This window comes from Uloborus diversus, chromosome 2, assembly GCF_026930045.1.
Source record: "Uloborus diversus isolate 005 chromosome 2, Udiv.v.3.1, whole genome shotgun sequence".
Lineage (NCBI taxonomy): Eukaryota > Metazoa > Arthropoda > Arachnida > Araneae > Uloboridae > Uloborus > Uloborus diversus.
In genome coordinates, this window is record NC_072732.1 from 75,974,250 (window position 1) to 75,986,789 (window position 12,540).

Below are 12,540 nucleotides of genomic sequence, written 5' to 3' on the forward strand. Positions count from 1 at the left end.
AATTTTTAAAAGCCTAATTATGTTTTTCGAGAATAGTCGAAGTACTATATACGTTATTTGGGCGCTAAATTTCCTGTTTGCTTTGAGTTTCCCCTCTATGTCAGCATCGAGCCTTATCTGATAACCTCCGTCATTACATTTACTTGTGTTTCCAAAACATTTTCTGCAGCTGTGAGTGGTGTTAAGCATTTTTTTGTGTATTTTTGCGCTAGGACCACCAAAAGAACAAGTTTATGAGTGATTTTGTTTTGCACAGTGGTTTCAGGGAACAGTTTTAGAGTTCAATTTCATGTTTTTCCCTTTGAACATCGGTTTTGGTGAATTTTGCAAAATGCGTAAGCTGTCTGATCTCTCACCACGCAAGAAAGCATTGGTTATGTGTATGTTACACCAAAATACCTTTTCACAAAAGGAACTTGCGAAAACGCTTACTATTTCCCCAAAAACTGTCAGCAGAATCAATGTTTCTGTCAAAGAAAACATACCAGTTGCCCAAAGAAGTAGGGAAAATGTGGCAGAAAATGCAAAAGGTCTCCAAGGATGGAAAGAATACTTCTTTAGATTGCCAAGGCTAACAGAAGAGCAACTAGTAAGACCTTGCTAACAGTATGAAGCATATTGTGTGGAGGTGGAACTACCATTGGTCCAGTGAAGACTCACTGCCAATGGGATGCCTGCTTGAAGAACACGCAGGAAGGCCAAAATCACCCCAGATATGGCAAAGAAAACAATTTACTGGGTCAAATATGTCCAAGGGATGTTATAGAGATCACTAAGTGCTTTTCTTTGCCATATCTACGGTGATTTTGGTTTTCCTATGTTCTTATATTTGCCCTACGTGAAAAGCATTGAATATTAAATAAAATGCAGTGTTTAAGCTGGTTTAAGCTGCTAATTAAAAATATGCTAACTGCAAGTGCAATCGATGCTGGTTTGCTTTAAGTTCAAGTCTTATTCTTGTTCCACTACAATTTCTAAATGAGAAAGCGCTCTAAACGTTTCTTCCATCATATGTGGATGAGATTTGAAGAATTCTTCGTAACACATCATTAGCCGATAGGGCTTCTTTGTTTGTAGGTTTTTGGTGAGGATTGCAGATCTCTTCTTCATCCTCTTCAGAAATCGGATCACCAGCTGTAATCTGAGAAAGAATTTTGTGGTCTTCCCATTGACCACATACAGCAACTTCTTCATCAACGTTTAGAAAGTCTTGGAATACCACTTCATTTAGATCAAACAGTTCAGAAAGTCGTCCCCAATCTTTCCATGACTCTTTTCAGTTTCATCATTTATGTCGCATCCGGGGACATCCTCATTGTTTACGAATCCAGCTTTCCTAAATCAATTTCTAATGGTTAAGGAAGTTACACCATTCCAAGCTTTGTCGGTCATTTGTATGGCTTCTAATATAGTCACTCCAGAAGGCTCGACTCCTTCTTCAAATTCAGCCAAAAGTTTTTTCACAACTTGATGGCGATATTTGATCTTAAAGCTGTGAATGTTCCCTTGATCAGCAGGTTGTAATTCTGATGTCGTGTTTGGGAGAATAAACTCAACCTTTAAGTAATCCAATTTTGGAATTATGTTGTGGGGTTTGCAGTTATCAACAAACAGTAAGATTTAACATTTTTCTCTTTTCATTTTCTTCTAATTCTTTTAGCCAATTTTCAAAAAACTTGGAAGTCAGCCAAGCTTTACGGTTAGAATCGTAAGCAAAAGGAAAAGATTTCACGCCTGAAAAACACCTTGGTTTTGTTGATTTTCCAATCATTAGCGGCAGTAGTTTTTCAGTCCCATCCATGTTGGCACAAAGCAGCAAAGTCAATCTTTGTTTACTCCTCTAGCCTCCTTTGCAGGTTTCTCCTTTTATGGCCATGGTTTTATCAAGAGTGCATTTAAAAACAGTCTGATTTCATCACCACTGAGCACATTTTTTTTTTATCATAATTTTTCAGGATCACACATAGTTTTTTTTTAAAAATTCCACCCAGACTTCCTCATCAACAATTGCACTTTCTCTGCATACCTAAAGAAATGTAATGTTGTTTCGGTTTTTAAAATTCTTGAACCATTCATTGCTTTCTTTGAAATTTAAATGGCCCACAACTAATTAGCAAATGCTTCGGCTTTCTCTTTTATCAAATTTCTATTCAGAGGGATGTTTTGTGCAAACCGTAGACATTTTTCCATATCATGAAACTCACTAACTCGAATTCCCTTTCATTTCTAAAAGCCGTCATCACACTTTTCCATAATAGCCTCTGTTTTTCAAAATGGTCGATATGGTACTACTTGGAATTTCCAACTCTTTTGCTATTTTGCTTTTCTTTTTGTACTTTTTACCATTTCTTGAATAAGTCATTTCTTCTCCTGAATGGAAAGCGTATTCGATTCTCGTTTGGTTGCCATAGCTAACAAGTCATTCGCATAAATGGACTGTTTTGAAAGTTATCTGAACGGATTCTTTTCTACCACTGTATGAGATATGAAGATAGAACGGAATGAGATGATCCAGCAGTGTACTGTAACAAGAAGCAGCCATCCCTCCTACTTTCCTCTCTTCAGCGTTTCCCCTGCAGGTATGTGACGAACGGTATCTCAGAAGAAGGGGGAAGGGTGGAAGAGGGTGAAATTACAAAAAGAGAGGAATGTTGAAAATTCTTGAGCGTCATAAAATAGAACAGAAACCTGTTTGCACACATTTTAGAACAAGGAAAAAGATTTCGAGTGAAGTAGCAAAACATTTCGAGTTATTGAAGGTTTAAAACTGAAAATTTCGACTAAACAAGGTAATTTTAACATCAAAAATATCATAAGTATGAAGGAAAAAAAAGTAATCTAGATATCGAAAAATTCAAGTTATCAAGGTTCAAGTTATTGAGGGTTGAATGTATAATTTCTCAGAAAAAGGATTTTTTCTTTCCCTTTTTAATTAATGAAGAAAACTAATATGTTTTCTACACATCTAAATTTGTTGTAGTTGCAGCTTTCAATTCAAATTATTTTTCATTTTATTTTAAAAGAGATTTTATAATTTCTAAGATAATTTTCTTTTGTTTTTATTAAGATCATTCAAATGTGATAAAAAACTAATTCTTTTGCTGGTGCACAAGTCATTTTTACATTAATTGAATTGCTACTTTTAATGAATTTGGTTATAAAGTGTTTTTGATTTATCACTCTTTTGTTGTCTCTCAATAAGCTCAATATAAAGAGAGGTTACAGTTTTCCACTTAGATGTATGTACACATGACATTAAGCAGATGGGGGGGGGGGAGGCAAGTGAACACATTATTTTACACTAAAAATGTACATGATAATGAAAGCCTTAAAAAAAGGGGGGGATTATATCACTTTAGATGTTTAGATCACTTAGATAGGGCTGCTACAATAGTTCAAGAATGGACTTCCCTGACATTTCCAGGTTTTCCAGTTGCTTTTAGAGAAAATTCCAGGTTAATGAATTTCTATCTATGTTATTAAATACCAATACAACATATTTCTAATGTAAATAACCTCCTTTATGAATCAAATAAAGCTTACGAAAATTATCAATAATTTTAATCAATATCTAGTTTAAGTTAAGATGAACTAAAAATTTAACATTGATTAAAAATGCTTTAAAAAATCTGCAATTTCAAATCTTTTTTTTTTTTGAAAAAGGACTGAAATCTCAAATGCATTAAGTGATTTTCAGCAAAGCCAATTTTGGCATGTTTAAAAAAAAAATTTTTTTTTGAGCTTTTAAATTTTTATAACCATCATTCATTTCATGAAAAAGAAAAAACAAATGCAGAATGAAGGACTAATATACCAATAAAACCACAGATGCATTGCCGAAAATACTACATAAGTGTGGATTGGATTTTTTTTTTTTTCAGAAGAGGCAAAATAAAACATTACAATATTAAATCAGAACTTTATTGAACTTTCATGTGGATATTTCTTTTCCTTTTGTAGCTTTATCAGATTCGGTCTTCAAAAATGAGCTAGAATTTTCTTTGTCTCAACTATACAGAAAATTAGCATTTCAGGAATGCAACATTTACCAAACTGCTGCATCTTTGCCTGAATGGCACAGCAGTTTCACCTATCAGGTGAAAAAATTGGGAAGGAATTCCCTGACATTTCCAGAAATTTCAACAACTTGTGATTTTTCCCTGACAATTTTAGGTGATTTTCATTTTTCCTGATAATGCCAGGTTTTCCATGTGCGTGGCAACCTTGTCAGATGACTTTAAGCAAAAAACCTTTAAAATTGTCACGTAACGGCAGCATCACTCCTACCCCTTTGCAAAACTTTTAGAGCAATGGGTCATTTTATGTTTCAGTAGTGACAAGTTCTTTGTTTTAGCAGATGTTCTATATAATTTTATCAGTTTTCTTCACGTGAAAACATATTTTAAACTAACTAATAAGCTAAACTTAATTATTGCAAACCAGGGTTCGTGATTTTTAAAAAATTTTTTAAAAACATCAAAAAAGTCAGATTTTTTAAAATTTAAATCGGATTTTTTTACTTAAATCAGATTTTTTTAAAATGTTTAACAATTTGTAGATATTAATTACTTTACATTTATAAACATAGTATATTTCATACCATAGATGAATCCATTCAACTTACTTTTAAAATTAAGATAAGTTCTCTAAGTATTAAATAATATTTTAAGATTTACGTTAGATAAATGCATTATAATGCTTAGATAAGATGTGATTTTGTTTCATTCCTTGCTTAAAGATAAGCTTTCATCATCATGCATGTTTTTAGTGTAAAATAATATGTTGCACAATTACTTTTCCGAACTACATTAGTCATGGTGTATAAGAGAAACTCCAAATTTTTATTTAGTTCTAAACGAATTTTGGAGTAAAAGCAATAGAGTGAAAATCTGTTACACACACAGAAAGAGGGATCTATGTAGTTTTGCAAGTTGAAGTTAAGATAGTTTAAAGTTTAATTTTGAGCAATTCATTCTAAAAATGCAAAATTAATTTATAAAAGTAAAATCAACTGATTTTAATTCATGATTTTGTTAAAAAAATCACCTAATTCAAATCAATTGATTGAAACCAATGATTTTTTTTCAAAAAATCACTTGATTTAAATCAACGAACCCTGTTTCAAACTGCTATATGAACATTCAAGTAAATATATAAGTGTTTTAAATTTTCTTATTAAATTAAGAATTCTTTAGTTTTGCAAGTTAATTTTAAGGTTTATGATGGGGCACTTGTAAACACAACATCTAGGGGCACATGTAAACAGTTCCCATACTCATCAGCTGGTAACTAAAGGTCAAGATTTACGGTCGCCACTCGCCACGTGGCGACTCAGTTTTCAACATTGGCGACCCCAAAAAATTTCTACAGTCGCCAACTTTTTTGGGGGATTATTTTTAATTTAGATCCCAAGAAAAGAATTTCAATGCATCAGTACTATAAGGATTCACCGATAGAGATCGTACTCCGACTGGATGTTGTTTATTTTACAAAGCTTGCATGTTCTTTCTCACTGCCTGCCTGTATGTTGGTTATTTTACGATGCTTGAATGCTCCTCTTACGTGATTTAGGGCATGTAAAAAAAGCAAGAATACAGTGAATTAGGAAGCCATTTGCACAAGATTAGAGAGTTTGCTCCTTTGTCTTGACTCTGTTTTTCAAGTAATTAGCGTACTACAATCATGATTTCAAGAGAAATCATTGTATTTTAGATTATATTTCAGATTAATTTTGATTATTTCTTCAAAGTAATTACCTTTTCACGTTTTTAGTTTAGTTGCTCAAATGGTATATTAAATTCAAACTTTATTTTTTTTACATCGTATTATACACCACCTCCGATTATACGAAACTTTTTTTTTTTCTTCAGGCCCATTTTAGAACCTGCAGATTATAGTGCCGCCCGGATAATACACAGGAAAATACGGTTACTGAACGGGGTTCATACGCTCCAGAAAACCTGGATTTGTCATGGAAAACGACATAGTTAAAAATGTCAGGTAAATTTCAAATCCCCCCTCCCCCAATTTTTTTTTTTTTTCAATTTTTTCCCAATGAATTTTGCACCTTGAGTTCTAATCTTCGTTTTATCGATGTTTCCTGAAAAAAAAAATTAAAAAAAACATAAAAGTTTTGAGGCAACATGACGCCGGCAATAAAATTAAAAAGGACCGCGAACGCCAATTTTGCCCCTCAATAGTTCCAAAGAAAAAAATTCCTAGGGTGAACAGGAATTATGCACAAATTTAACGGGAGAAGAACATTTTCCTGCATCTAAAGCACAAACCTGCGAATGGTAGGGTCAATTAGGAAAATCGTTTTTTAATCGAAAAGTCTTTTTCAGCTACAAATGAAACGTAGTCGCCATTTTTGGTCATTTATAAGATAGAAGTAGACACGATGCTTAAATGCCTAAGTTTCCAAAAACAAAGCAGAATTGGATGTTTTCTTTCACTGCAAACTAATGAAAACAACGCAAAATGTGCTGCAACTTTTTTTTTTTTAATTATTTTAAATATTAATTTTCTTGAGAAATGAAAAATTTTGTTCTCAAAACTTAATCTTATCCTCATTGCCTTGGACGCAAATGTGCTAAAAACTTTTCAACTGAACTGTAGTTTCACTAAGATTTATTATTTTTAAATTGTTTTCCCGCTACAAATTCAAAAAATTATTTCTTAATTTTTGTCGTAGCCGCCATATTTGGTCATTCCCAAGATGGCAGTACACAAGACTTTTTAATAGCCTAAGTTTCCGAAAATGGCTTTGGATGTTTATTGCAATGCAAACTATTGATAACAACGCAAAATGTGCCCTTTTTTCCGGGGAAATTCGTAATTATTTTCTGGAAAAATGCGAAATTTTATCTTCAGAGCATTTTTTTTTATTCTAATTGATTTAGACACATGTGCTAAAAACTGACTATTTGTCTTAATTGTAGTTTTTTAAGGATTAATTATTGATCTTTTTCTAAAACAGTTATATGTTTTGCTTTAAATCTTGTTCTGAAAGTATAAAAATATGTTGCAAATTTTGGCTCTTTAAATGTGAAAAAAAAACCATCATATTGTATGTTTTTTTACATAAACCCTCGAAGGTCGTTCCGATCCTATTTGATTCCCAATTAACTCACACAGCCTTTATTCTGAAAAAATCGTCAAAATAGGAAGACAAATAATTTAATTTAAAACTTGAAAAGGCAACTTGTTTTTGACAGCAGATAGCCGCCCCCTCCCCCCGTGTGCCCTATTTTATCATTCCTTTGCCATAAACAATATCCCATGTTATCCCATAAATCCTGTATTTCATTAAAAATCCTATACATCATTAAAAATAGAAAGAAAAAAAACTATATTACTATATCTTATATTTCTTCTGCTGTGATGTGGACGGTAATACTCGCAATCGATTAGGAATACGTTCCATTGAAAATAGTTTAAACAACGGAGGCTAGTTTCCACTTATTCGAATAACTGTTGTAATTTTTTAATCTTCAATCGCATCAGATTAAAATATAAGCCAAATAGCCAGTCCTTTGATCGTTTTCCCTTCATAGTTCCCTTAGTAGTCGCCATGTTTGGTCATACCCTTAGTTCAAATAATGCAAAAAAAAATGTTTTTTTTTTCTTGGAAATATATTCTTGGTAAATGCTAAATTGCATATTATTGGAGGAGGTTTGTAGTTAATTATTTTTATGCCCCCCCCCAAAAAAAACTTAATTATTGAAAAAATTCAAATCATATGCTTTATCGAATATTTTTTTTCTATTCCCTTCGTGCTAATTTTCTTACAATTAATTCTTTTCAGTAAACTAGTTACCTGAAAAGTGCATGTTGATTTTTACTGCCATGGCGTTTGTAATGATTTACAAAAAGATTTTAAAGGAATTTGTTGTTGTTTTTTTGGGAAATTCTTTTTTTTTCCCACTGTGGGACCATGGTACTGTGTACACTACTTTATTTTTGGCTTAATGATTTTTTTCTTATGAAACTTTCAAATGGGTGGAATGAACCATTTGCTTCAGGAGCTCCCAACCTTCACCCAATGCCTCTTATATTTCCGCTAGCAGTACCCGCACGGCGATGCTTGTGCTAAGAATTTAAAGGAAGTCCGTTGAATAAAAAAAATTACGCTCCCCCCCCCCGCCCTGATGTGAAATGATCATTTAAAAAAAAAAGGTTTTAAAGTCTCTTTGAAATTTAAAACTATTCGCCAAAATTTTAAAAGATTTACAGTAGCTTTAAAATTCAAAATAATCGTCCAACTGTATAGTTCATCGCTTAACGCGCCAAGCAATCACGCTACCGTAACCCTGCCCTTTAGCGAATAAAGCGGCTTTTTGGCTGCAATTTGAAGTGTTTCAACAAATAACCAAAAAAGACATCAAATAGCATGTCATAGAAAAGACATGCAAAAAGAATGTTTTTTTTTTTTAAATACATTCTTGGTAAATGCCAAATTGTTTATTACTGGAGGAGGTTTGTAGTTAATTATTTTTATGCCAAAAAAAAAAAAAAAAAAAATAATAATCTTAGTTATTGAAAAAATTCAAATCATATGTTTATCTAATATTTTTTCTATTCCCCTCGTGCTAATTTTCTTACAGTTAATTCTTTTCATTAAACTAGTTACCTGAAAAGTGCATGTTGATTTTTACTACCATGGCATTTGCAATGATTTACAAAAAGATTTTCAAGGAATTAGTTGTTTTTATGGGAAATACTTTTTTTTTTCACTGTGGGACCATGGTACTGTGTACACTACTTTATTTTTGGTTTCATGACTTTTTTTTCTTATGAAACTTTAAAATGGGTGGAATGAATCATTTGTTTCAGGAGCTCCCAACCTTCACCCAATGCCTCTTATATTTCCATGATTAATGTAATTTATATTTCTTGTTAGCATTCCTTTACATCACTTTCATAATATTTGTTTCGAAAAATGCAAATTGAAATCCCCCCTCCCCCCATTCTTGTACTAGAGTGCTGTTTTCAAAACACGGTAAAACTGGTGGCCACCAAGTTTTTTGAGTCTAGTGGCCATTGGCCACTTGAAAATTTTCTGAATCTTGAGGTCTACTGGTAACTCGATTTTCGTTAAAGTTGGACATGTGTGGTTTTGATTGGTACCTCCTCAAATATAAAACATCAGTACTTTAAACTAAATTATTTTAATGTACCTTCATCATGTTTGTCAACATCAGCAGAAAAAAATTCGTCCTTCACATCAAGCTTTTGGTCACAATCTTCAACTGCTATTTCTGAAAAAAAAAAAAAAAGAAGGCAATGTGTTTGTAAATATAAGGTCAAATAATTATACGAAAACAAATAAAAAATTAGTTTGTTTAAGAACCAATGTTTTAAAAATCAATTTAAGGCAGTTTTGCACAAAGTTGCTGATTTACAGCATTGAATATCTATACCTCATTTGGAATATTTATAGTTCTTCAGCAATATGCAAAGTAAAAATATTTCAAACGCTGTTCTCTCCCCTCATTTAAAATTAGGCTTCAGCAATTTTATTATAAATTTTTTCGCACTTTTGAATTTCAGATTTCAATTCATTATTTTTATTATAAAAAGGAACATTAAAAAAATTAGAATATAATCAGTAATTCAAACAGAAAAAAAATTTAATTCAATTCACAGATGGGTTATTTGTTTTTATAAAGAAAAGAATTAAATCTAAAACCCCTTCCGGTTAATAATTTAAGAAAAGCATATTTAGCTATCATAAATGCAAATTGAAATCCCTTTGGCCAAAGGATTTCACTGGGAGTGACTTGGAAGCTGGTTAGGCTTTTTTAATTGACGTTTTGCTTTCAGACTAATTTATTGAGCTCAAAAAAGATGAAATAAGCTTTTACAAATGAAATTTTGTGAAGTGGCCGCAAGGCAAACCCAATTTGTGTCTGAATCCACCCCTATGAGTAAAGAGTTTAATGCAGAATATTTGTGAAAAGAGAAAAATTTAAATGTTTGCAATTACGTGCTAAATGCCACGAAGAAATTCATTTTTTCCCCCTTTCTGTAATGAGGACTCAGTAAACTCTTAGTTGTTACTCAACTCTAACTTCTTAGTTGTCATAGACAGGGTTCATACTCTATTTGGATGAAAAAATTCCATGACTTTTCCAAGACTTTTTCATGACTTCAATGAAAATTTTCATGACCTCGTTACACAAAGAGAATAGCACTATTTAATCTCAAACTTTGTAATATTTGGTAATGAGCATTAGCAAAACGTCTATATGAATGCCACAGCCTCATTGAAGCACTTACTCGTAATGGAAAAAATATAAGTGCACACTTAAAAAACTAAACTATTCTTATTTGTCTTCATCATATAAATGTAAGTAAAGTAAAAATGCAGTGAAACAAATATGATGATGCTTAAATGTCTGATATTTTTTTAAAAACAGGCAGAATGATATTGAATGGGACAAAGGTTGAATGAGTCATCACTAAATTTCAATAAATTTGCTTCAAATGTTACCTTTTAGTGTCAACAGTGCCATTAATCATCCACATAACTTGACAGTATTTTAGTTCTTTAAAGTAAAGCCACATAGTTTCGCTCTTTATGTTTCTAAACCAGATCTTTTTTGAAAAAACCATTCAGTAATGAATCAATCTTCTGATTCAAAAATATATTTGTTTTGTTTAAAAACTTGCATATTTTCAAATGCATATAAATTAATAGGTTCAGAAATTCCAGAACATGTTTAATTCCTGACATTAAACGTAGCAGTGAGTCGCATGGATTAGTTTTGCATGCCCTATGTTGGGCACTACTGTTTTAGAGCAATAGAATTCCTCTTTTTCTGTATTCTATCGCCTGACTTAAGATCTTTATTTTCTAAAACATTCAACAAATTAAGATAAACTTTGATAAATTTAATAATAAAGTCCTTAAGAGTGATGGAATCGAACTATCGAACTTGCATGTAACTGAATTGCTTTTTTTTTTTTTTTTGAGTGGGCGTGGCAAAACTAAAAATGTGAAATTTTGCTACTACAGAATGAAACATAATAAGTGTTGAAAATAACAGAAAATTCAAAATAAGTGATGTCCAGGCAGTAAAATCACATTGCAGAAAATGACAAGCAGCTGCGACAGAAGTGGATGCAATGAGATTTCAAAATTCAGATTCAATTTTTGGATCTTTCAATTTTCCCACTTTTAATAGCTTTTATGTGTTATACTATTAAATCACTCAAGATTTCTAATGCTCCTTTAGCTCCTGTTCATTTCTCTTTGTACAGGACATTTTTCCACGACTTGAAATAAATTTCCATGACTTTCAATGAAAATTTCAATTTTCCATGACTTTTCCAGGTCTGAAATTCTGTTATTTTTTTTCCATGACTTTCCAGGATTTCCATGACTTGTACGAACCCTGCATAGAGAATGCAACTAATGAGCATAAGATGAATGAGAAACAATACCTTCAGAATTCAAAGGCCTTTTCTCAGGGTTGTAAACGAAATCAGATGATAATGGCTCTTTTCCACTTTTCATCTTTTTCTTCTTTTGATGTATCTTCCAATCTAAGGAAAGCATTTGAGCAGTTTTTGCTTTAAAGTATTTGCTAGTAACAGGAGGAGTAATTCCTAATAAGAATCAAAACATTTATTGTTTCAAATTTAAAAAAAGTGGAAAATCTGTAATTATAGTAGTCTCCAAAATCTAGCATGGGCACATTTTTTTAAGACTAGGAGGCTGTTGCCCCGTGCTTACTTACTCTCGCCAACCCTCGGAACTGCTTATGCAGTTCCTTTGGATCGCTTTGCGATCCGAGCTCACTCACCAGTCACCAAAATATTAGTCTAGCTTTATTTGTATTTAAAAAATTTGTAGTGTTTTTTTTAATATGAATCTCATAAGAAACACTTATGCTTTTCGAATGAATCAATGTCGAAAAATTTCTTGGGGAGTTACCAAACGCCGTGCCTCCTGGGAGCATCGTAAATCATTTATGATTGTTTTTATGGAACTTTAATTTTGAAAACGGCCAAACTCCTAACGTTACTAAATATGGTCCACAGTTGCGCGTTTAAGACTTCAATTTCGAAAAAATTTTGGACGAGGGTTCTACTGCTCTCGTATGAAATCTGAAAAAGAAAAAAAAACAACAATTTTGAAAAATTTAAGGTGGAGAATGTTTAAATGACTCCAACTAATATTACTGAACATCTCTTTAAAACTTTGTTTTTTAGGACTTTATTTTCAAAATAGTTTTGAACATGCCCATAATATCATGTAAGTTAGTCTGAAACCGCATTTTTAGAATTTCAATTTGAAAAATTGGGCAGAGGGGTGATGGATTTCGCTCTATTTTTTAAAAAAGCCATTGGGCGCAACTTCAAAAAGTCCCATTCCTTTCATTACACTAACGTCAACAAATATAGCCTATAATAGCGTCTTTAAGATTTCAATTTTTAAAAATTGCGCAGAAGGTATTCTGAATTTTTCCTCCCCGTAGCATCATCAGAGACCATCTAAAACTGCGATTTTAAGACTACAATTCCAAAAAATT

At 32.1% G+C, this 12,540-nt stretch overlaps 1 protein-coding gene across 1 annotated transcript in view; it reads right to left on the minus strand.

The window, feature by feature from the left end:
• Positions 1-11,386, minus strand: part of LOC129216371 (uncharacterized) — a 29,485-nt gene extending 18,099 nt beyond the window's left edge. Inside the window, exons 1-2 of the mRNA XM_054850585.1 lie at positions 11,371-11,386; positions 9,181-9,261 (exon numbers count right to left, since the gene is read on the minus strand). Coding sequence (XP_054706560.1) covers positions 9,181-9,261; positions 11,371-11,386 — 97 coding nt within the window. The remainder of the gene's footprint in view (positions 1-9,180; positions 9,262-11,370) is intronic.
• Between the last annotated feature and the right edge of the window lie 1,154 nt (positions 11,387-12,540).